The sequence below is a fragment of the Brachyistius frenatus genome, unplaced genomic scaffold, assembly GCF_029030835.1.
Source record: "Brachyistius frenatus isolate BFR_SWC_R1_liver_20210118 unplaced genomic scaffold, ASM2903083v1 Contig_4, whole genome shotgun sequence".
Classification (NCBI taxonomy): domain Eukaryota; kingdom Metazoa; phylum Chordata; class Actinopteri; family Embiotocidae; genus Brachyistius; species Brachyistius frenatus.
In genome coordinates this window covers 3,186,394-3,209,947 of record NW_027210603.1, presented here as the reverse complement: position 1 = coordinate 3,209,947, position 23,554 = coordinate 3,186,394, and the positions used below count along the sequence as shown (strand labels likewise).

Sequence of the window (23,554 nt, the reverse complement as noted above, 5' to 3'; positions counted from 1 at the left end):
AACAAAAAGTTTTGTAATATTATTTATTATGTTTAATGGAGTTTGTTAATAGACTGCGCTTTACTTCTTTTTCAGTGGGAATACTAAGTGATTGCTTCATTGTCAGGGATTTTGTATTTTTTGATCTCTTAATGTTCCTCTCTTGCAAATCTGTCTTCTCTGTCTGTCCACTTCTATCATTGCTCCAAATATTACACACCTCCTCTCCTCTCCTCTCCTCTCCTCTCCTCTCCTCTCCTCTCCTCTCCTCTCCTCTCCTCTCCTCTCCTCTCCTCTCCTCTCCTCTCCTCTCCTCTCCTCTCCTCTCCTCTCCTCTCCTCTCCTCTCCTCTCCTCTCCTCTCCTCTCCTCTCCTCTCCTCTCCTCTCCTCTCCTCTCCTCTCCTCTCTCCTCTCCTCTCCTCTCCTCTCCTCAGCAATAGGAAGAAGTTGCAGCGTAAGCCTGCAGGCCTGGGCAGTGTCGGAGCTGCAGGCAGAGCCAGCAGTTTCTCCAAGTCTGCCCGTCAGAAGTGGCAAACCCTCGAGCGTCGCATTATGGACATCGTCATGCAGAGAATGACCATCTCTAACGTGGAAGCGGACATGGATCGCCTTATCAAGGTAGGAATGGCACGTTGATCTAGATGGAACTGGGTAAAACGTGCTGTCTGTGTTTTTCCACCATGATATTGACCTGTAGACTGTCAGTTAAGAGGACATAAAATGTTAATTATTTGTGATACAGTTAGCCAAAGCCAGTCTACAGTACACTGTAGTGGTGATTCAAATGTAAAAACTTTGGACTCAAATGAAAGCTGTACATAGTGTTTTCTGCAATTACATCAGCTCACTACATCTCTGCAGTTAACAACTGAAACTAAGCATGAGGCTCTTCCTTCCTCCTTCCCTCATAGATGTAGACATGTGAGTACAGGAAGGAGTGCATCCTTTTTCATAGAAACGGGTGCTTCTCGGGTCTGCTCCTTTTGAGTCATCACATCAAAAACTTTGAGATGTTAGAGCAAGTGTCAAAATATACCTGTTCAGTTTGTATTGCAAATAAACATAGTTATAAATAAATGAGGATTTAAAAAAAAAAAGTATAGCAATGACTTCTTTTTCTTTTTTGCCGCGTATGTTTTCGATGAGTCAGAAGCGAGAGGAGCTAACGGTGCAGCAGGAAGCGCTCTCACATAAGAGGGAGGTCCTGATGGCAGATGGGGAGGGGCCTGAAGCTGAGGACCGCCTCCTTCTGGAAATTAACGAGGACATCGAGGTGCTGAATGCCAACATAGACTACATCAATGACAGCCTGTCTGACTGTCAGGCCACCATTGTACAGATAGAGGAGACCAAGGTATACACACACACACACACACACACACACACACACACACACACACACACACACACACACACACACACACACACACACACACACACACACACACACACACACACACACACACACACACACAAAACCATGCTTACTTGCTGTCCAGCTGTGATAAGTGACAAGAGGCCTCCAGTGACACCCATGGGTGGTTTTTTTCTCTGCAGGATGAACTGGACTCAGTGGACACCTCAGTGGTGATCAGCTCCTGCTCCCTGGCTGAAGCACGCCACCTGCTGGACCACTTCCTCAAGGCGTCCATTGAAAAGGTGAGTTATCAGGCAGGAGATCTGTAAAAACCAAAGAATGGAAAGAAAAACTCCAATTTGCAAGCAATTATAAAGCAGTTCTGGCACCCCCACGCAACTCGGACCAGAAGCCACAAACTCCAACTTCACCAAACAGTGAAAAAGGCCAAGAGCATCTTCTAGCAGGATTTTAACCAGTTGATTGATACGCTGACATGACTGCTTGTGTCTAGAAAGAAAGTGAACATCACTTCTCACCACCATTGGTGCGTGGACCCATAACAAGACAATATCTGGCTCCACAGTGAAGCTTCAACAAAGAAATAGATTGAAGTACACAGACCTGTTATAGCCTGAAATTGTGGATGCAGGGAACTGTGGTTGCAGTGCCATCTAGTGGTGTCTGTTTGTACTGCTAGGTGTTGTCAGGGGTGTGTTTCTTTAAATAAAATATCAATGTACACTCATCCTAAAATAAAAGCATATTTATTAGGTGGTCTCATTCCTTGTTAAATGAATAGTTGAGCATTACAGTTTTGCATTATCCTCTTTGACATCGTTTGGTCTTTGTGTGTATGCAGAGTTTACAGGTGGCTCACAAGGAAGAACAGATCAGACTGCTGGAGGGCCAGCTGAGGCAAACGGACGTGATTGGCTCGTCCCACAATCACATGATCCTCGACGCCCTGCGGGAGAAGGCCGAGTGCATCCCGGAGCTCCAGGCTCTCATCCACAACGTACAGCAGGGTGAGCGACGGTTTCTATTTGTCCGACTGAGAACGAGGAGAAGAGAAAAATACTAAAAAAGGTCCAACAGAGGAGTGGAACCAACGTCATTTTGTCTCGCCTCTGTTTTTTTTTTTTTCTCTCTCTCTTTCTCTGCCAGTTTTTATCTATACACATGTTGGAACTGTGTTACACGTTTGCATCATTGTGACATGAATTGTGTCAAACTACACTGTCAACCATACAGAATGCCTCTAAATACAGCAAAATATAAAGTTCAGTTTCTCTGTCGTGTGTCTCTCTCGCATTCTCTCTTTGGCTTATATTTCCTTTTTCGTGTTTTGATGCACGGAACATAATATATGCATAAAATAGATATATATACAAGAAAATGTGGTAATGGAGCAGGCTGTACCACATAGAGTAGTCACCAGTCGCAGTGTCTGTTCGTTGTACTGTGGGCTGACGGCTTGTGTAATTTGTGTGCTTCCAGAAAACGGTTACGGCAGCACCGATGAGGAGCCCTCAGAGTTCAGCCAAGCATCTGACAGCAGGTGAGCCGGCGGCCTCTCACCCTTACCCTGTTCTTAAAAAAAAAAAAAAAAAACACTTACCGCAGTCTGCTATAATCAGTTTTTTTGCTTTTGCAAAACAAACAAGTCTCATTTTCTCTCTTCCTCCAGTGTGTCTCAGATGAAACAATCCAACAGCCAGGAGGACTTCAAAATAAAGGTACAGCTGTTTTTTTGTTATTTGATGCTGTTTCATATTAGCTGAGCCTGTCAGAAGTATGACACTGCATGTTATCAGATGATGTTGATATTTTTGCTAAAAATATTATATTTGGACCTTATTGTTATTGCCAACACGTCCCACAGTTTGTTTGTCAGAGTATGTGCCATTCTCGTTGGCTACCATAAGGGGGCAGTACAAGCAAACAGTTAAAAGCTTGGTGGTGGAGGATTTGACACCAATCCCTTGTTTCATGTTTTCTATTCTATATTGTTATTTTCTTTTGCCAGCCTTTCTTTGACTCCAGAACAGCTGACCTACAACAATGACTTTGAATGGGTCTTACTTTGTTTTTTTCTGCTTTTTTTTGCACTTTTCCCTCCTGAGTAATGTTTTCAATCTTAATTTCCTCTTGTGCCTTAATTAAATTCTATATCATTATTTTATGTCACAGTTTTTTCCCTATCCCATCCATTCTTCCTCATTTCAATCATCTCCTCACTGTAACAGTAATGCTCCTCAATTTTCTCCCAGATGGAGCCTCGTCTGTCGGCTCAGATGAAGGCGGTGTCGGCCGAGTATCTCGGCCCCATCCTGGACCACTCGTCAGGCAGCAAGCACCAGCACATCACCAAATCTCTGGCCTCGCTGACGGACATCCAGGAAGACAGCCTCAGTCTTGTTTCAGGGAGTGTGGCGCTCAGCCTGGCTCTGCGAGACCCCTACCACAGGGACCGGGTGTCCCGCACCATCAGCCTGCCTATCAGGGGACACACTTTGTAAGTCATGAATATTTGAATAGGGACATATCATAGTGATTACTGAGACCAGGCATTGTGTTACCAGGATGGGAGGATGGTGTGTAGACAGCTTGGCTCCTGTATTTTAGTCAATCCCTCATCAACATTACTTTTAGCTGTTTATTTCAATCCTCTAAAATCAGAGACAAAGTTATAATTTTTTTTTGAGGGAAATTGAGTATTTGCTGCTGCACATTTACAAGCCACTTAGAATCAGAAGACATTTTTAGAGATAAATCCAGTTCAGTCCTGAGGGATGGGTGGCCCAATTGTGTGTGATTTGATATTTGAACAAATGCTAGAAATGCTTTGTAAATTGGATAAAACCCTTATTGCTGATGCATTTCAGTTTACAGAGGTTTCTAGCACCCTTTTGTGCTTATCAACTGCTCACTCCCTTGATAGTATGCTTAGTTTGCTTGCATTTGTTCATGTATGTGTGTGTGTGTGTGTGTGTGTGTGTCAGTCCCAGGCAGTCTCGTGGTTATGAAACTTCCCCTCTAACAAGAAGGAAGTCTTACGACCGTGCATACAGGTACATGTCATATGCAGATTCAAGGTATTCTGCTTGCAGATGGAGCACAATATTTGTGGGATGAAATTTACTGCTTCTATTCACACATTTTAACTCTCAACTCTTCTTGTCCTTCCTCGTCCCTCACCTCCTCCGTCCTCACATCCCTCATCAGGCCCACTGACGGCTACACCCCCCCCTCCTCCCCTCCTCTGAGGACCAGGAACGACCGCAACGTCTTCTCCAGGCTCACCAGCAACCAAACACAGGGCTCCGCTCTGGACAAGTAAGTGCAGTCTTGCGCACATATGTACACACACACACACACACACACACACACACACACACACACACACACACACACACACACACACACACACACACACACACACACACACACACACACACACACTGCTTGTGTCCTTTTGTCCCCTCATTCTCATCCGATCAATTCAGTCGCTCTTTGAACCCTTCCCCTCTTTTCTTTTCTCCTCCTCCATGGTTGAAAGTCTTCTACTGTTGCTGTAGATTGGCTGAAGGTCAGGCCTTTTGAGTGGAAAGTGCCTTTGTCAATAGTTTAAATGAACCTTTTAAGACCCGTTTATCTTCACATGAATCCCCCTTTTTGACAGAGATGTTTTTTCTTTTTTTTCTTTTTTTCTTGCATGTATAGTAGATCCGGCGCGAACAGATGATACGAACCTTCACAGAATCCAGGTGTTAAATGCACCAAGAGACAGTGAAGGTCTGATCACACAAACCACGAGCGGATCAAGCCTGCATTCAGTCGCAGGCGCAACAAGGTTAATTACAATGAGCTTGTGATTCATACATAGAGATGATCAGGAAACAAATGCAAATCAGGAGGGAGGTGGCTCAAATGGTGACATGCTCCGTGGAAACGTGCTGCTGGTGAGGTTGGGAAACAACCAGGATGTTGTATGATCTGATATCTGTTCATAGATGATTTTCGCAAAAGAAAGGTAAATCTGATCGTACAGTGTTGCACAGTCCAAAATATACAGCCCTGGAATACAGCTTGTTTTATGATATTCAGGTTTATTGAAACTGTGTCAGAATTTGACTTTTGAGGCTGTCGTTAGTTGTTGTTTTGATTTAGCCCATTGCTGATGTTGTTTTTAATCCTGTTTGCAAACCTAAAAGTAAAAGAATATTATAAGCACCTGTTAGTGTATAATTGTGTCATCTGTCTTGCTACATAAGATTGAGGGATAACGTGGATTCGAGACGCGTGTTAATGTCAGCTGAGGAAGGCGCCGAGTCTGGAATGAGCAAATGGCGTTTTCCCTTCCTGCTCACAATCAATTCCAACTTTCCGCTCTGACAAATGTCAGCAATTAATTTGAGCCGGTGTTTGCCGGTGCTCTCTAAAGTTGTTTGTTTTGTGATCTTTATTAATGCAGAGCATTTCTCAGCTTTGTTGACCCCTAATTGTTAGTAAGGACAGTGTGTGAAATGAATTGTGGTTGTGCGTGTGTGTGTGTGCGCTGTATGTTGTAATACTTGCATGTGTTGTGTGTGCCGGAGCCTGTGGGTCCTCATTATCTGGAGCAGGGGTAGGTAAATGAGTTGTCTTGTGTCATCTTTCCATGCAGCTGTTGCCACTGGTAGCCATTTTGAATTAAGTCGGTGGGAGGACATTTATGTTTCGGGTCTTTTATACGGTTCCCACAGGAGAAGCATTCCTATGGAGCGTGATGCAGGAGGATCAAATGGCTTGTTTTTCTTTTCATCGGTGGTTGCAGACATTATTTCTTTTGTTTCATTTTGATGAAAGGAATTCAAAAATCAAACTGTCCTTGCACTCCTGTGAGTTGTGTATGGTGTACATGTATATTTTTACTCGATACTTATTGCAAGATTTATCATTTGAACCATCATTTTCATTTAATTTGGTTCCATTGTCCTCACATCACTAACACTGACACTTAATTCATCATCACAAGCATGACATAACTGCTGACTGTAGGTTATTTACTATGAGAATAATGAATAGGGAGCTGTTATGAATCATCTGTGTGGATTTAATGTTAACTGGGTGTGAAGTGAGAAGCTGTCTGCTACGCAAAGAAAGAAGATATAATTTATCTTTGCAAATTTACAAACCCTATTAAAATGCAGCAAGACTTTTTTTCTGATCAGACTGTATTATTTTTTTTCTTTTTTGACTGATTAATGCCTGAGTAGATCGGTTGCCAATGACACTGGGATCAAGTTTTTGACGGGGATTTAAAAGACGTTAGCGCAAAGATGAATTTAAAGCAGTTTTCTTGTCATCTCTTGGATAAAGTGGCTTTGAATCCCAGATCCTATTTTTTAATTATCTTTACATTCGTATCCTCCAAAACCAATGAATTTTAAAAGGATTTCCTTTTGAGAGTCAGACAAAACTATGCTAATAACCACTGCGGCTGGCAGTAAATACCAAGAAAAGGAGGGATTGCTATAACCTTGTAGCACTGTTGTTCCCTCCAGACATATCCAGAACATTTTGTTTTATTATTTCATATTCAGGCCGAGTGGTGACAAACCTGAGGCTATAAAATATTTATAGTATAATAACACTTTTATTGCACTGTTACACACATACCAGCATTTCCCTTTGAGCTACTGTACTGGGGAGGTGTGGGCGTGGCCTGGATTTTTTTTTTCCCCCCTTATCCTCCGATCAACTGTATTTTCCCTTCTGTTAACCCCGTTTGCCATCCCTTGTGCCTTTTCTGTACTAATTCCCTGGATATGGCTGGAAAAAGTAGATTCAGGCGGAGACACTGACATCATAGTCATACATGGAGGACAGAAAACTATAGTGTGCAGCTTTGTGTATGACTATCCTGGCGTCAGTGCTTCCTCCTCGAACTGTTTCCCTTTTTTCTCAGTACCTTTCAGTTTCCACTTTGTTCAAACGGATAGTTTGACACTTTGGGAATTACACTTATTCGCTTTCTCGCAGTGAGAGGATTGACACCACTTTTAAATTTAAAGCTGCAACCTGTAGCTGTAGGCTTACCTTAGCAAAATGACTGGTAACCATGGGCCTCGCCGTGTCAAAAGTTAACAAAATCAGCACCTCTAAAGCGCACTAATCAACACTTTCCACCTCTTTTTTAAAAATTTATTTACAGTATAGAAAACCTAATTGTCAAATAGATTAATAACCAAGCACATAAGCTTTTGCATCTTTGTTCATGGATTAAGAAAATGAGTTTTGAGGTGCTTCAGAGGTGCTGGCAGGAACCTTTGTTATTTTTGGACAGTTTCCAACTAATAACCTAATTGAAGAAACTGATTGGCTACCGGTTGTAATTTTACATAAATCTGAGAGACATGAAGGTGGTATCAATCTTCTCATCTCAATTCTTGGTCAGAAAAGTGAATAACTACTTCCCTAAATATCACTCTATTTCTGTACTCCTTTAATGTTAGCCCTACCAGCACTGAGGAAAGGTCCTCTCAATGCTTGACGTGGATGTACCTACAATAAAACATCTGCAGACACCAGTCAAACAATACAGCCTGTTCAGTGGTTATCTTTGAGAAGAAGCATATTTCATGGCAAACTGTCTGATAATCACTGGACAAGCTTTATTTTTGACCGAGCTTTCCTGCCAGTGTGCTCACAGCTTTATATCTAAGACCCTTCCACTAGTCACTCCTTCCTTTTAACCCTTTGCCAGTAACCCTTCTGTCTTTTCTTAGCGTGGTTAACCCTTTCCTCTTCCCTCCCCAACCCTTCCCTCTCCTTGCTCCTCTTCTGCCTCCAGGTCGGATGACAGCGACTCCTCGCTCTCCGAGGTGCTCAGGTAGACGAACCGTGTCTGTCGCTCTCTTTTTAGTTCTTTTTATTCCATTTGCCTGGTAACTCACTTGGTGTCATCTTGTCGCCACCAGTAGTCAGTGCCTCGCCTGGCCTCTCCACCTCCTCCTTTTTATTTCTCCATGGGTGGGGGCGCTGTGGTGCATGTTTTAACTGCAGGCGGCTTTCTTGAACCCCTGCAGAGTCTTCCATCTCTGTGACGTTGTGTTTCTCTGTGGTCAATGAACCATGCCTCTGTATCCAGGCTGAAGAAAAACAGACATGAAATGGTGCAAAAAAATAATAATACAGTATTGACATGGAGTTGCAAATACATACGAGATAAAGGGATAGTTTGTCTATTCTCCTATTATCACTCTCATATGTATCTGTTTGATGTGTAGCTGAACCCAGCAGCTAGTTAGCTTAGCTTAGCTAAAAGTGTAGAAACAGAGAGAAACGGCCTGCTGGCTTTTTTTCAAAGATGACAAAATCCACCTAACAACACGTCTAAAGCTCAGTTATTACACATTAAATCTCTTTTGTTTCATCTTTACAAAAACCTAAGTGTAACAAGTTGTGGTTTTAAGTTTTTTTTTATCCCAGACAATTTTTTTTTTAATGCACATGTCGTAACTTCCAGGAGTCTTTTTTTGGGGTCTCTGTGAATTTGCAGGTTTAGTTAATAATAATTTAGCTTAAATTAGTTTTAGAAGCGCTGGTGCTGTTTCCAGATGTGGTTTTCTTTTTTTCTTGGAGGGGGCCAGGTCTTTTTGCTAAGCTAAGCTAACCTTCTGCTATATGAAGCTACAACTTCGTATTTAGCTAGAAAGCAAAAAGCATGACAAATAATTTTCCCCTTCAACACAAAGTAACGATAGAAACAGAATTTTCTCTACATTTTGATCAGTTGTTTCTATTTTTGCATTCATATTACACTCAAATAGATGCACCTTTCACTGAGGCCCTTCTGTCTGTTTTTCTGGATGCTGCAGAGAGCACACGCTGATCTCCCGCCATGTTTTCATTAGTGCTGGTCTCTTGAGTCTTGGCCCTGCAACATCCATTAGCAGCTCTTGCCTAGTGCATAACACAGCACACTATGATATCTTCCACAGACGCTGATAAATTGGAACATTTTCTGCCATTCGGAGCGTCACACCGCTGTCGGAAAAAGACTGTTGCTCTAAGCAGCATTATAGTGTGTTTGGCCTTATGTCTTTTTTAAAAAACAATTTTTAAAAAACAATTTTTGATAGAAAAACAAAAGAGAAACTAAAAAAATAAGTATTCAAAGTCATGCAGTATCAGTCTCCCGGCAAATAAAGTAACTTGGCTAAGTGGTTTGTATGTGCAGAGATAAATTCATAAAAGTAAAATGAATAATATTTTTTGGTATTTCAAAATAAAATACATGATTGCTTTAATACCAGAACAACAATGTGGTTAACTCTATGAATTATCATTTAAATCAATGAGAATGGAGCATAAGACTTTTACATAATTGGTTTATTCACCTTAAGAGTGATAAGGGTCATTTCACTGAAACTCAAATTATTTTCCTATCTTCTCCATTTATTAAAACAAAATAATTAGATGTATGTTTTTCTCTCTCGCTTTAAAAAACAAACAAACAACAAAAAAAAAACAGTTTCCTATTATCGCTCAAATTGCCCAAATTGAAAAAGCACTAAAAAGAAGGCGGGCCAGAGTGCGTGTGATGCTGTTAGCTCCGTACACCTGCCATCACAGTCTAGTCCTACGGCTCTGCAGGAGCTGACGATCTGACCATGTTATCGACTTGTTGCATCTCTCCACTTACCCACACGTAGCCTTTTCCCTGCGCCCCTGAAAAAAGCGATTGGCTGTGGAGGTGATGAGAGTCAGCGCCAGCCTGAGTGGCGGAGAATGGATGCTGCATGTGGTGATGATGACGTCTGAGGATGCTGTGCTAGGGTGTGTTTTTGAGTTCCAGGCTGCTGTGGAATTAGTCTTCAAGGCTGTGGCTGTCAATTGTTTTGAGTTTATTCTGTGCAAGTGGGTGCTCTTTTGTGTTTTGTGAAACTTTGCAAACATGCATGCGGCCTTTTTTCACTGGCTGGCGAATGACACGTTTTTATTTTGGTTGTCATTTTTATGCACTGTAAAAAAAAAAAAAAAACATCGAAACTATGGTTTGGTGTTCGATTTTTGATTTGACTTTTGTGTGTTTTCATGCATCAGCATCCGTCAGGCACAGAAGAGAAGCATGTTGTCATCCTTGACAAGTTTCCAGCACACCCTTCTGTATTTTGCTCACTCTGCGTAGAAACGAATCGGTCCTGACTTTCATGTGTAATCAGAGACTTTTTTTCCCCTCTCACACCCTTTTGAATTCCCTCAGTGTTTTGCTCTTTATCTCACTCTCTCTCACACACATACACTATCACCTACACACTAACCACCGCTGGTGAAGCCCACCAGGGACCAATTTTCCTACAAACATACCCCTTTTTTTCTCCCCCTCTCCCTGCTCTGTCTCACTCTGCTGACTGCTCTTCAGACTCTCTGGGACTCTGGCCTGTCAGTGGGACATAGATTGTAAGGGTGGGGGAGGGGGGGGAACGGTTGGAGGGGTAGAGGTCCAGCAAGAGAGATCAAGTGTATATAGTATAGAAGAGTCTGTATGTGTGTTATGTCTACGTGGATATGAGTGTGTGTGTGTGTGTGTGTGTGTGTGTGTGTGTGTGTGTGTGTGTGTGTGTGTGTGTGTGTGTGTGTGTGTGTGTGTGTGTGTGTGTGTGTGTGTGTATCTGAGAGACAAGTTGAATAGTAAAGCAGCTCTTAGTGTTGCAGTGCTTTAATGGGGCTGCTGCACAACTAAAAGAAAGGAGGAAGGGAGGGACGCATGCAGACCAGAGAAATGGATCGGGTGGGCTTTAACCATCAGATAAGTGTTTTGTACTTGGATTACTGACATTGTGGGGACATAAATGTGTTTACACTGTCACACTGTGGGTGACACGCCTTCCTTTAGGCGTCCCCATAATGTAAATTGTAAAATTTTAAGGGTGAGGGCTTACTTTAAGTTTAGATTTATACAGGTACTATTTATGGTCATTTTAAGTCTCCATGAAATGAATGTAAATCAATGAATCTGTATCTGAAGTGCTGGAAACACGACTGTGTATGTGCATAGTTTTGTTTTTGCATAACTAAATAATTGATTGGAATGTATCCGGTGAGTTTTGTGCTGTCTCTGCATAATGACAAAACGTAAATTTGTGTTCTTGTGTGCATGTTTGTGATCAGCCTGCGTCTCGCAGTGAATTCACTGCAGAGCCTCCTCTCTGATTTATACTGAAGAGACTGTATGTGACGCCGTATGTGTGTTTGTGAACAATAGGGGTGTGATCAATCCCATCGGGGGTGTGAAGGGGGGTCGGACGGCACCTCTGCAGTGTGTGTCGGTAGCCGAGGGCCATTCAAAGCCGGTTCTGTGCGTGGATGCTACAGATGAGCTGCTGTTCACTGGATCTAAAGGTACACACGTCACTAAATGAAACATTAGGTCTTCCTTTAAAACAGATTTCACATAACCTCTTTTATTTTATTAAAATGATCTTGTTCACTTTAAAGTAAATAACCAAGGAAATGGAAAGTCTGTCATCCTAAAACAGTTACACCATTGAAGGAATATTTAGGGAAATGTGCTTATTTACGTCTTTTTTTTTAGATGAATCAGATGAGTAGGTCGTAGAACTGTAAATTGGTAAGAATTTATTTTTTGTAATCTAATTTTAGGAAAAAAGTCACAGTACAATGTTAAAACAACAAATATGTAACAACCGCAGATTGTTGTCTTTACATTTCAGATGATGTGACAAGTTAATTATGGCATATTTTGGTATTATGTCAAGCTGAGCTAAACTGGCTTTAGATTCATACTCAACAAACACAGGAGAGTAGTATCGATGTTCTCATCTTCTCATCTCAGAAAAGGAAATGATGCATTGAAAGTATTGAACTATATTTCCATTTGATTTAAGTGTTGTCTTTATAGAAATTTTTGTTGACGATAATATATGTAGCTACAAGAGTTCAGCAGCTATGTGAGGATGAACAACGGTTTCTTTAAGCTAAATGCTAACATCATTTTTTAACATGTGCGCTATTTTAGTGCAGTGTGTTAGCATGCTAACTTTTGCTAATTAGCATTAAACACAAAGTGCGGCTGAAACAGAATTTTTCTAAATAATTTTGCAAGTCTGTGGTCAAAAAAAGAAAGATTTAAAAAAATTACATTTTTTACAATATGATGGGAAAATATATGGAAAGTTAAGTGACCACTAAAGTTAATGAAGTTTAACAGGAGGGTAAAAATGAATGACTGCATCGAATGTTACGGCATTCCCTGGTAGTAGTAGCCTGAATAAAGTCAGCTGATCAGATTTATACGATATGCTGTGCATGTGAGCGTCGACCTGATCTCTTTATACTGCATCCTATTCGAACTTCTCCATTTTTTTCCTCCAGATCGTACCTGTAAGATGTGGAACCTGGTGACGGGCCAGGAGATCGTCACCCTCAAAGGCCACCCGAACAACGTGGTGTCGGTCAAATACTGCCCCTCCTCCTGTCTGGTCTTCTCCGTCTCCACCTCCCACATCAAGGTGTGGGACATCCGCGACTCCGCCAAGTGTATCCGCACGCTCACGTAAGTCTCCTCCCCGGTACCAAACAAACAGCTCGGAGCTGTTCAACTAGTAAATTGCAACTCAGAAAAGATTTGATAGAAATGATTTAAGAATAAGGCTTTTTTCTGTTCAGCGATAGGCTTCAAACTGCAGAAAAGGGACAAATTACCAAGAAAGCTTGATGTGGAATGCATCAAGAGGAAATGACAACAGTAAAGTGCTGCTCATTGCACTTGCTTTCCAATTTCATATGTTTTCCACTTATTCTCCTCCTGCCTCTCTCTCTCTCTCTCTCTCTCTCTCTCTGCTCTTTAACCCGACAGTTCATCGGGGCAGGTGGTTTCAGGCGACGCGTGTGCCGGCACCACCACCCGCACAATAACCTTTGCTCAGGGTGAGTGTCAGATCAACCAGATAGCCCTCAACCCATCAGGATCTGTGCTCTACGCTGCTGCTGGGAACACCGTACGCATATGGGACCTCAACAGGTACATTTGTCTAATCATAAATATATTAGGAGATTAATTTATTCATTGATCACCTTATCCAGTTACAGATTAAAATATACAGCCAGTCATTTGTGAATTTCAATATTCATTCATTTGTTCACTGATTTATATGTTTAGTTGTCCTCACATTCATACATTGCTCATCCATGTACTTTGGAGTTTCCCCTTAAATACATTTAGACATGGCTTTGGATGTTATATATTCATCTATTAGTTGTTAATCAACCAGAAAGCAGTCTGACCTAAGAGACTTAGAAGGCTGTCAAAAGGAAGGAAAGGCATCCAGTCGTGGTGATATGAGGCGTGTACATGAGCATGTTTACCACACGGAGCCCATTTCTGTGGTAACGCCGTCTTCTCCTCCGTTTTTATGCTTCTGGAGAGAAATGATTAACAGATTGGACCAGACAGTTTACGCTGAGGGGCTCAGAACCATTTAATGAAGCATAACCCCCCCCAGAAATGAGAAACGAATGTATTAAACATTTCATCAGCATCGTCTCTGCCTATGGCATCGCTGTGTCTCAGTGGTTTTACTTCACTCGTGAAATGGATAGTGGTTTCATTCAGTGACACAGGCACCTTGAAAATCTGATTCTTGTAAGTAACATTTCACACACCTTTGCTTCTCCTCATTGTGTGTGTGTGTGTGTGTGTGTGTGTGTGTGTGTGTGTGTGTGTGTGTGTGTGTGTGTGTGTGTGTGTGTGTGTGTGTGTGTGTGTGTGTGTGAGTAGGATGCAAGTGATGGGGAAGCTGATGGGCCACATTGGCTCTGTCATGTGTCTGACAGTGGGACAGTCTCTGCTGGGCAAAGACCAAGTCATCACTGGCTCCAAAGACCATTACGTCAAGGTACCGCACACACACACACACACACAAATACATATTCAGATAGTATCCATCAAAAATATAATCCATCAAATGACAAGTCACAGATCCAGACATTTGCTTCACAGTCACTTACGTCCTGTCTTCTCCTCAGGTGTTTGACGTGGCAGAGGGAACTCTGGGTAATGTAGGTCCAGCTCATAATTTTGAGCCTCCGCATTATGATGGCATCGAGTGTTTGGCTGTGCATGGAGACGTGCTATTCAGCGGGTCAAGAGACAACGGTATCAAGAAATGGGAACTGGAGCACCAGGAGCTCACACAGGTGTGTGTGTGTGTGTGTGTGTGTGTGTGTGTGTGTGCGTGTGCGTGCGCGCGCGCTCTTTCATATTCCTGTAAAATGCGATGTTCAAAAATTAGAGTTTAAAACGCACCTGTGAATCAGTGCTGCTCATGACATTATGTGGCATGCTGATAGAAACATGCATCTGACTCTGAGATCATTAGGTTAGGTTAGGTAGCTACTTTATTAATCCCCGAAGGAAATTTTTTTCGCTACAGCAGCATACAGAAGCAACAAGATAATAATAGAACAATAGAAAAGCAATAAAATAGCAGTAAAATAGCAGTATAAATATAAAATAAAATATAAAATGCACAGTATATACAGTGTATACATTACAGTATATATCTATATATATTATATACAAACAACCAAGAAACACAGTCAACAGTATTATTTTGCCAGAGGTGAGTTATTGTACAGTCTAATTGCGGTCGGTTAATTCGTGATCTCTTAACTTTTATCATCTGGAGGGCAAAGTCAGTTTTTCTGTATAGTGTGCGCAGTGCAGATGGAGCTAACGCAGTACTTTGGTAGACAAAGAGGTCCTCCCAGTTAGTGAGTCAGCCAATCAGGACCATTCAACTTGTTTCATGAAATACAAAGTCGATAAATTTTTTCCCAGAAATGATTTTGGTTCTGTTGAAATCACTTCTTTGTATTCGTTTTCTGGCGGTCCATCTGAAAAATATCCCACCATTAATTCGATATTCGGCCTCAAAAAGTAGTATTTTTGGGGGACTGTCTGTTTGATTGACGGGTCTGTGGTGCAGTCAGGTTTCCGCTACAGTGTCGTGTCCTCCGGTTTCCAATCAGATTGAGTCAGATCCACTGCTCGCTCCTTCCCAGATCGTCCAAATATGGTCTTAACGTTCATAACGGCAGGTCACAAACCAAGTAGTGACGTCACTGTTGGTTGCTGCTTGGAGTGGACATATGACGTGAGTTTATGACATCACAAAGTTATGCAAGTCCAAGTGGCACAGTTACTAAATACGGGCTGTGTGCGTTTCTTTGAAGACTCTCTGCATTTACATAACACCTTGACCTGCTACATAATCAATAAAGAAAGGAAAATCTTTACTTATATCAGACATAAATAAATATAGGCCCTTTAAATCAGTTTCTGTATTATTGTAACTTCTGTTTTTTATTCACACCCATGACAAACACACGTGCACATCTTCTGTGCCCACACTGCTGCAGAGTGTATCTTACCTGTTATCTGGCACCGGCTAGACAGTGATAGTGAAAAGCTGTGCTGCCGGTTGAGCGTTCAGTTGGTGGGCTGCCTGCCACCAGAGTGCCACCAGAGTGCCACCAGAGTGCTCCCATTCACGTCTTCCTTTATTCTTTAGAGTGCTCGCTCTGCGGAGAGAGTCAACAAAGTGTCGTCATGCGTAATGTGGCGGGAAAGCACTGTGTCAACATCAGGGCGTTAGAGCCCACGTCCATCACAGAGGAAAGTGTGTGTGTGTGTGTGTCTTTGTATGCGTGTGCTGGCTTCTGCGGCGTGTCTTGTGTATCCTCTGTGGCCTGCAGATGTTAATAATGCATGATAATACACCTCGTGGGTGGATGTGGCTTCCTCGTTAGCATGCAGTGATATGCATATCAAGCAACACTTTCTCAAGTTGTTTTCAACTTCTATTTAGCCTTTTTTTTTTTTTTTATCCGAACAGACAACATGAGAACACAGGACATTATTATTTATTTTCAAAGGCTGAATTTAATCAGCTCAGTCAGTGCTGTGGTCTGTGGTATATGACCCTAACCTCATTTGTGAGGCAGCCAACACAATCCATTTTACAACCTCTCTAACTCAGTAGTCTCTGTCTAATTATGTAATGAGATCAGATTGTGGCTTGGGGTATAATAGAATGTATTACAGTCGACTTGGAAAGTTTTCCACCTTCAGAATTGCTGCTGTGAGCTGCACCGCTCTGACTCCTCTGTTAAAATGGAAACCCCTTGGTGTTTCTCCACGAGGGATATCTGAGGTAGTTTGTTTATAATTACTGTATGCTGTGGTTTAGTGATTTCTACTTGGTTGATAAATATGTTAATATACCTTCCAGAAACCACATCAGGTAGGTGTGTGTGTGTGTGTGTGCGCGTTTTAACTGGTTTATCGACATACTTATACAACCGTTGTTGCAGTGTGTTGCTGCTCTCTGTGAGGTGTTGAAAAGGACTTCACACCTTTTTACCCACAGGTGTAAAGTTCTTACAGATAGTGCGGTAGATGGAATGGATGTGAGAACTTTCTCTATATTTCTGTTATTCCCCATGTACAGCTCCTGTTGCACTCAACCTTCTCAACAGATTCCCTCTATACATTACAGAAGTCTGCTGACCCTAGTAATTAGACACGTCATCTGCTTTTTAAACCACCCTATAGAAGATGTTAACTGTGTTTTCAGGTAGTTTTCTCAGCCAATAATGTTACATAAAGAGGGTGACATGGTTTATTATAATATATATCATGCATGCTAACTTTACTATAATATACAAATAAATAGGGTTTGATATTGGCATAGTGCAAAATAGTGCTCAGAGCAAACACAGAGCAGTCCCATGTCACAAGGCCACTTTAAATGTCCTTTAGGTTTCGGGTCTGTAAATTGACTTGAACTGAGAGTAAATGTTGTGTGACTAGCAGCCACATGTTAAAAAGAAAAGCTAATGCGTCCCGAGCTTTTGGCATCATGAAAATTCAGACAATGTTTTATTGTTTTGAGCGCTAAGAAGAAGCACTTTATTTAGTTATACATTTAAATGAACAAAAAAATAAATATTACATGAACTCTGATGCCAGATGTGCTGTCGTACGTGTCGGTAGGGAGTTCAAATGATGCTGAATTTTTTTATGGCCAATATTGATAGTCTAGAGAAAAAACAAATCTGCTAATAGTATATTGTTTATATTCATACTTTCTATGTAAATACATGACAGTAAAAGTGAATTCGATCTTTGAAAAGGGTGTAAAGTTCCTTCTGCTTCATCAAATCCTGACAACAGGAGAACATGTTGATGCAGTAGATGAGACATTTGTGTAAACAGCACAGATCCACAGGTTCAGTGTTCCTTCTATCATCACTGACGTTAGACAGCAATATATCGAAACACACTTCCTGTCCGTGTGTATCCATTTGTGCCGACAGTGAAATCTCAACAGCGATTGAGTCTATGTTTAAATCGCTATCAGCTCGGACTTTTGTTCATTAAGATTCACTTAACAGAAAATGACTTATAGCTCTATTTAATCATGAAATTACCTCGATGCAAATCACTTTTTTTTGCAGGAAAAAACAAAAAGGGAAAAAAACATTCTTTACTTTTGATTGTGGATCCTTTTTTTTAGATTATTGGAAATGTGGCTTAATGATATATAGATACATATAAACGAGGAACAGATATATGTGTTATAACTTACTGCCTATACAAAGTAGAGAAGGTGAATAGACTAAATCACTGCAGAGTGGAAAACGTGCAGAAAGATAACAGCAAACATATTCGTCTGTGAGATACCTGTTGGAAACAATAATGGCAAAGAAAATGTATTTGCAGCTTTAAAACAAACCTGTAAAAAAATAAATAAATAAATAAAATTAAATAACAATTAATACCAGATGCAAATGAAACACAACAGTAATATAACATAATACAAGTAATTTTGTTGTGTATGTGTTCCACTGTTCAGATCCAAATGATAAATTAAAACAGAATAATAATTTAAAAAAACAACAGCAAGACCTAACTTGTGGGGATGATAAAAGTTTAATACAGTTTTGTGTGAAATCCAAATAGCTCTTTGTGTTTGCTCTGAATTGTGAAAAAAAAGTTTGACTGATTATGTTTAACATCCCCCATCTTCAGAGAGGTTCACGCTGTCCTTCATTTTCTCTTTATTTCATACAAAAACATCTGAAAAATTATGTCTATGTAGAGACTATTCTTCAGATTTTTTTGTGAAGCAGTTAATTGATAAAACGTATTTGTAATCAAACATTTTGTTATCATATAGAGACGAGATCTGCTTGTAAGGATCAAAATACTCAAAAACTAACCTAAAAGTTGCTCTGTAATTTGAAATGAATACAACTGAAATAAACTTTTACACACAAATATTAACACAAGCTTAATAGCTTCTGGTCTTTTTTTTGTCATTTTCTCTGCTGTTGTTCATGTCAATGTGATTATTAAACATCAAACAGATAATTCCACTCTGTTCGAAGCCTTTGTAAAATACTGAACACACAAGCTAAGAATAACTACCAGGTGCAGTCTCAACCATACCTGTACCTATATGTTGCCTAGCAACGATGCTGTGCACTTTTTATTCAAGAAATATTCTGCTTTACGCGATAATAGTTTATATCCATTAAAAATGGAACACTGGACATGTACAGAATGTTTTTCTGCTGCTATTTAAAGAAGGCAGTAACCTCAGGTGACTCATACACAGCTGTGTTGAGTTTTATATATATATGTGAAAGTAACTTTGACCCTGAATCTCTCTCTCTGCCTCGACTCCGCAGCAAATCCCCAACGCCCACAAGGACTGGGTGTGCTCTCTGGCCTACGTACCGGGCCGGCCCATGCTGCTGAGCGCCTGCCGGGGCGGCATGCTGAAAGTGTGGAACGTAGAAAACTTCACCCCCATAGGAGAGGTCAGAGGTCACGACAGCCCCATTAACGCCATATGTACCAACTCAAGACATATCTTCACTGCGTCCAGGTAAATTTAAACTTTGAATTCAGAGCTCGGTTTTGCTGAGTTCGGAGCTCCATCCGACAAAAGATGCTGCTTATTTACTTGTTTGTGTGTGTCTGAGTGGGACTTTTTGATCCCCCCCAGTTCTCCTGTGTTCATTTTTCTCACCTCTCATTCAGGTTTCACTGAGATTCACATAAATCCTATCTACTTCCTGTCTTCTCTCTTCACTCTCTTGCTTCAGCACATCTTTAATCTCCATCATCTTTCTGTTCTCCTTTTCCTCTATTACTTTTTTCTGTGGACAAATGTTTCCTCTGTTTTGGTCTCCGAAACTCTGCCTTCCCTCCTCTCCTCCTGTTTCTCACCCTTACCTTCATCATTCTCCTCCTCCTCCTTCTCCTCTACTCCCCCCGACCCCAGCGACTGCAGGGTGAAGTTGTGGAACTATGTGCCCGGCTTAACCCCATGTCTTCCTCGACGGGTTCTGGCCATCAAGGGCCGCGCCACCAGCCTCCCATGATTGCCTCTTCTCTGCTCACCAACCCTCCCCTCCTCTGGTACTCTCTCAACTAATTACCTCCTTCTTTCCCCTGCTGCACTTCTTTTCCCTACCTATAATTTTCTTAGCTGTGTGCTACCTGCACTTTCTCTTTGCTTTTTCTGTTTCTATGTCCCTTTTCATTTTTGCACTGCTTCTCTTATTTCCCTTTTCTAACTTTTTTTGATGTTGTCCTTACACTTGCTGTTCTTTTTGGCTTCTGATTTTGAAACTTTCAGTATGGTCACTGGTTCATTTACGGAACACTGCCGCTACTAAGACTTCTCATTCACTACAAGCAGCAAGTAACTCACAGTTCAGCTCTGAATAACAATCTTTTTGTCATGTGTGCAAATAGAAAATAACCGGCTATGCTTGTTCTTCTACTTAAAAGGAATAATTTGACATTTTGGGGAACACACATTTTCTGTTGATGGTGGGAAGATTGATACCAGACTCACATGTCTGGTGGTTCACCATATAGCTACAGCTAGCCCAGCACGTATGCCCTCGTCTCAGACCACCTCACAGACTTATGATTTTTAGCGAACAAATGAGCTAATAACTTCCTGATTAGTGGTGCTGGTTGTTGGATTTCATTTCCTTTGGACAGAACCCTGCTAATTGTTTCTATTAGCTCAGCTGCCGGCTGGTTGTACCTTCATATTTAGTGCACAGAGTGGCATCAGTGTTTTCATGTAACTCTTATGAAGAAAGCTTTAAGTGTATTTTTCAAAGAGCCAATCCAAAAATGTTTTTATCTAGCGTCTCCTAACACCAACCAAAGTGCAACGTGTTCGGTTATAGTGTTATTGGAAAATGTGTTGCTGTCCTGATTATTACCTAATTGGCCAGGCAGCGTCAGGTGGACTACCACCAAGAGAATTTGAAACTGATAATTAAATTACGAGGTCACTTGGGAGTAAAGCTGTGACTGTGGGTAACAACCATGTGTTACTGTGGTTGATTGGATATTTAATTGCTGTAGAGTTTTTAACTTACTTCTAACCGGTTCTATGAGATGGGTGTCTTCTACGGACTGTTGAGTGGAAAAATGAATGAACATGTGTGAAGTGTACTTTAAAGTCAATGCCTTTGTGTTGTTTCTGATGTACAATGAGTTGTTTTGAAGGGAGGATTGCCCGATTGATGTTCTGTTATTTGCTCCCTTTGTTGTGTTGTCCTTGCTCCCCCGCCCCTCCCTCCTCTTCTCTAGCGACCAGACGGTGAAGATCTGGCTGTCAAAGGTGTGGAAGAAGAGGTGAGAACCGAAGACACTGTGGTTCCTCTGTCAGCCATCTTTGCTGCAACTTTCTGCCAATGATCTGTGACCGGCTCACTTCAAGCACTCAGATGTGACAACGAAATCACAGTTTACAAGGCAATAAAGGTGTGTCTCGATGCAACAAGACAAAGCCGGGCTAAAATAATGCAGTCCGAAGGAAGAAAAAATAAACAATTTGCCTTTCAGATTTCTAACTGCCAATTTGAAAGTGCCATTCAGACGTGGTGCTGCTTGGAAAAGACAGCACCGGATGCACCGGGCAAAACAGTTGAAGGGAAAACGCAGCCTGGTATTACATGAAAAAAAAGTGTCCTGTTGTTTCTTCAAGGTTTCAGACGGAGAGAGATAAATCTGCTCACAGACGTGTTTTCATGTAAATATTGTTTAAAACAAAGACGTCGTCCGAATCTACATTGCAGATGGACACAACGTAAAAACTGGGACTTCTGTTCCTCCATTCAGGACGGCATGGTGACACTGAACACAGACTATCATGTGTTCACTGCAGTGGATCGATAGACTTTTGCTGATCTTGGGTTCAACGTCACTGGAAAAATACATAAAATACAATAACTCCTGTTTTTTTACTTACTTTCCATGAGTTCAAGGTTCTTTCAGTACATCACTGAAACCTTATTGTGTTTCATAAGTCATGTTACTAATTTTCACTTTCGTTAATTTTCTAATTGGGAGGCTGTAGCTCAGATGGTACAGCAGGTTACCCACTAATCAGAAGGTTTTTGGTTCGATCCCTGACTCCTGGCCACATGCCTAAGTGTCCTTGGGCAAGACACTGAACCCTAAGTTGCTCCTGATAGCGTACCATCGGTGTGTGAATGTAGTCCTGCTGGCGAGCACCTTGCATGGCAGCTCATTAGTGTGTGTGAATGGGTGAATGGAAAACAGTGTAAAACGCGCTTTGAAACCAATAAGGTGATAAAGCGTTATACAAGTGCAGACCATTTGCCATCTAATTTATTATTTTCCCTACCTCGGTTTTGTTGGACTTTGCCACAAGGTGGGTGGGAACATTTTTACGGTTCTCTGTGTACAAACACTTGGTGCTTGACATTTCAAAGTCTTTATTTGATGCCTGGCTCTTGCGTGGATATGTTCCTCTGTGGATGTGTTCCTTTGTGGCCCTTTGGCTCTGTCTGGCTGCTGACCTTGCAAACAGGAAAGCACACGTCTAGTAGCACAACTGAGGTAGCACTGGTCCTGGAGGACCTGACTGGATCGTATTATCTGCTCTAGAAAGTGTGAGATAGGTACTGCACTGAGGCCAAAGTGCCAGATCATTATCTCAACCCACCCACAGTATATGGCCCATACCTGCCATTTATCCCTTAATGCAAATGGTAAAAGGAGCCCCGCCGGTTTCTCCCTGCCTGTTTCCAGCTCCGCTCTGATCCTTAAGGTTAGTGACGGCGTCGGACTGACCAGCTTTACTGAGCAGTCCACCTCCTTCCCAGCTACTGAACTTCTCCGGGAAGCCAATGTAATTAGACGTCTCACAGCTCAACCAGCTGCTTTTCAGGCAAGATTACTTGGGTGAAAGTAGGTCATAAGTGAGAGGGATTTCTTATTAAAATCCCAAGTTTCTTCCACCCACTATTTGCTGCTACACTTCCTGACGGGAGTAAACTTCCTGTACTCATGCACTGATGTACAAATCTGTTTATGTGGTAGATTAAGATTATGTGTGTGGGCAACACATGCATATGCACAAACTGTGGACACACAAACACAAGACTTCAGCGGATGTTTCGCTTATCCATCTTGCCTGATAGGTCTTGGCATCCCTCACTGTGTTGATGTAGTGTCTCTTTAATGAAACAAATTCAGCACTGCAGCACTTCACTGACATGCACGCACGCACGCACGCACGCACGCACACACACACACACACACACACACACACACACACACACACACACACACACACACACACACGCGCACACACCTACAGGCAGCAGTAAGTCTTCAAAGTCAATTCAATTATATTTTTGTTGTCTGACACTTCTGAATACTGCAAATAGCAACCTATTCACATCACTTTATGAACATGGGCTTTTTTTCTGTACCACTCCAAAATGACAAGAAGCACTTTTAAAGCTTCTTGTCCCACAGATGTCTTTCCGCTCGATAACAAAACCCCAATTTATGTCAGTTATTATTACATTTAAGTTTTGTTCAGCTCGGCAATATCGCTCCTTCTTTTGAAAAATAATAATATTTCGGAGATTTAGTGCACTTTTCCTTACAAAAGACCCAGAGACGTACAGTATGTAGTATAATTAAGTGATGCTTGGATCATAAAACAGCATTCATAGTGGCTAAAAGTAGAAAATACTGTCCAGATGCTTTCTATGAACTATGATATAAGCGAGTACGTACTTCTGCTTTTTCATGTATCCAACGTGAGTTTGAAGCTGCTTACACTCTC

The 23,554-nt window shown here is 41.5% G+C and overlaps 1 protein-coding gene across 5 annotated transcripts in view; it reads left to right on the top strand.

The window, feature by feature from the left end:
• The window catches only part of kif21b (kinesin family member 21B), a 60,052-nt gene extending 37,041 nt beyond the window's left edge, over positions 1 to 23,011 (top strand). The window contains exons 18-35 of one of the 5 annotated variants that reach the window (XM_069710605.1): positions 415 to 598; positions 1,131 to 1,334; positions 1,538 to 1,639; positions 2,200 to 2,365; positions 2,838 to 2,898; positions 3,028 to 3,076; positions 3,611 to 3,855; positions 4,343 to 4,411; positions 4,566 to 4,676; positions 8,176 to 8,214; positions 11,593 to 11,729; positions 12,723 to 12,903; positions 13,207 to 13,371; positions 14,128 to 14,245; positions 14,376 to 14,546; positions 19,107 to 19,306; positions 19,706 to 19,842; positions 21,040 to 23,011. In XM_069710605.1, the coding sequence (XP_069566706.1) occupies positions 415 to 598; positions 1,131 to 1,334; positions 1,538 to 1,639; positions 2,200 to 2,365; positions 2,838 to 2,898; positions 3,028 to 3,076; positions 3,611 to 3,855; positions 4,343 to 4,411; positions 4,566 to 4,676; positions 8,176 to 8,214; positions 11,593 to 11,729; positions 12,723 to 12,903; positions 13,207 to 13,371; positions 14,128 to 14,245; positions 14,376 to 14,546; positions 19,107 to 19,306; positions 19,706 to 19,805 (2,302 nt within the window). In that variant the 3' untranslated portion in view covers positions 19,806 to 19,842; positions 21,040 to 23,011. Of the gene's footprint in view, positions 1 to 414; positions 599 to 1,130; positions 1,335 to 1,537; positions 1,640 to 2,199; positions 2,366 to 2,837; positions 2,899 to 3,027; positions 3,077 to 3,610; positions 3,856 to 4,342; positions 4,412 to 4,565; positions 4,677 to 8,175; positions 8,215 to 11,592; positions 11,730 to 12,722; positions 12,904 to 13,206; positions 13,372 to 14,127; positions 14,246 to 14,375; positions 14,569 to 14,666; positions 14,830 to 19,106; positions 19,307 to 19,705; positions 19,843 to 21,039 lie in introns of those variants that run through there. The other 4 variants (XM_069710613.1, XM_069710621.1, XM_069710629.1 and 1 more) reach the window with 4 other exon arrangements.
• The last annotated feature ends 543 nt before the right edge of the window (positions 23,012 to 23,554 follow it).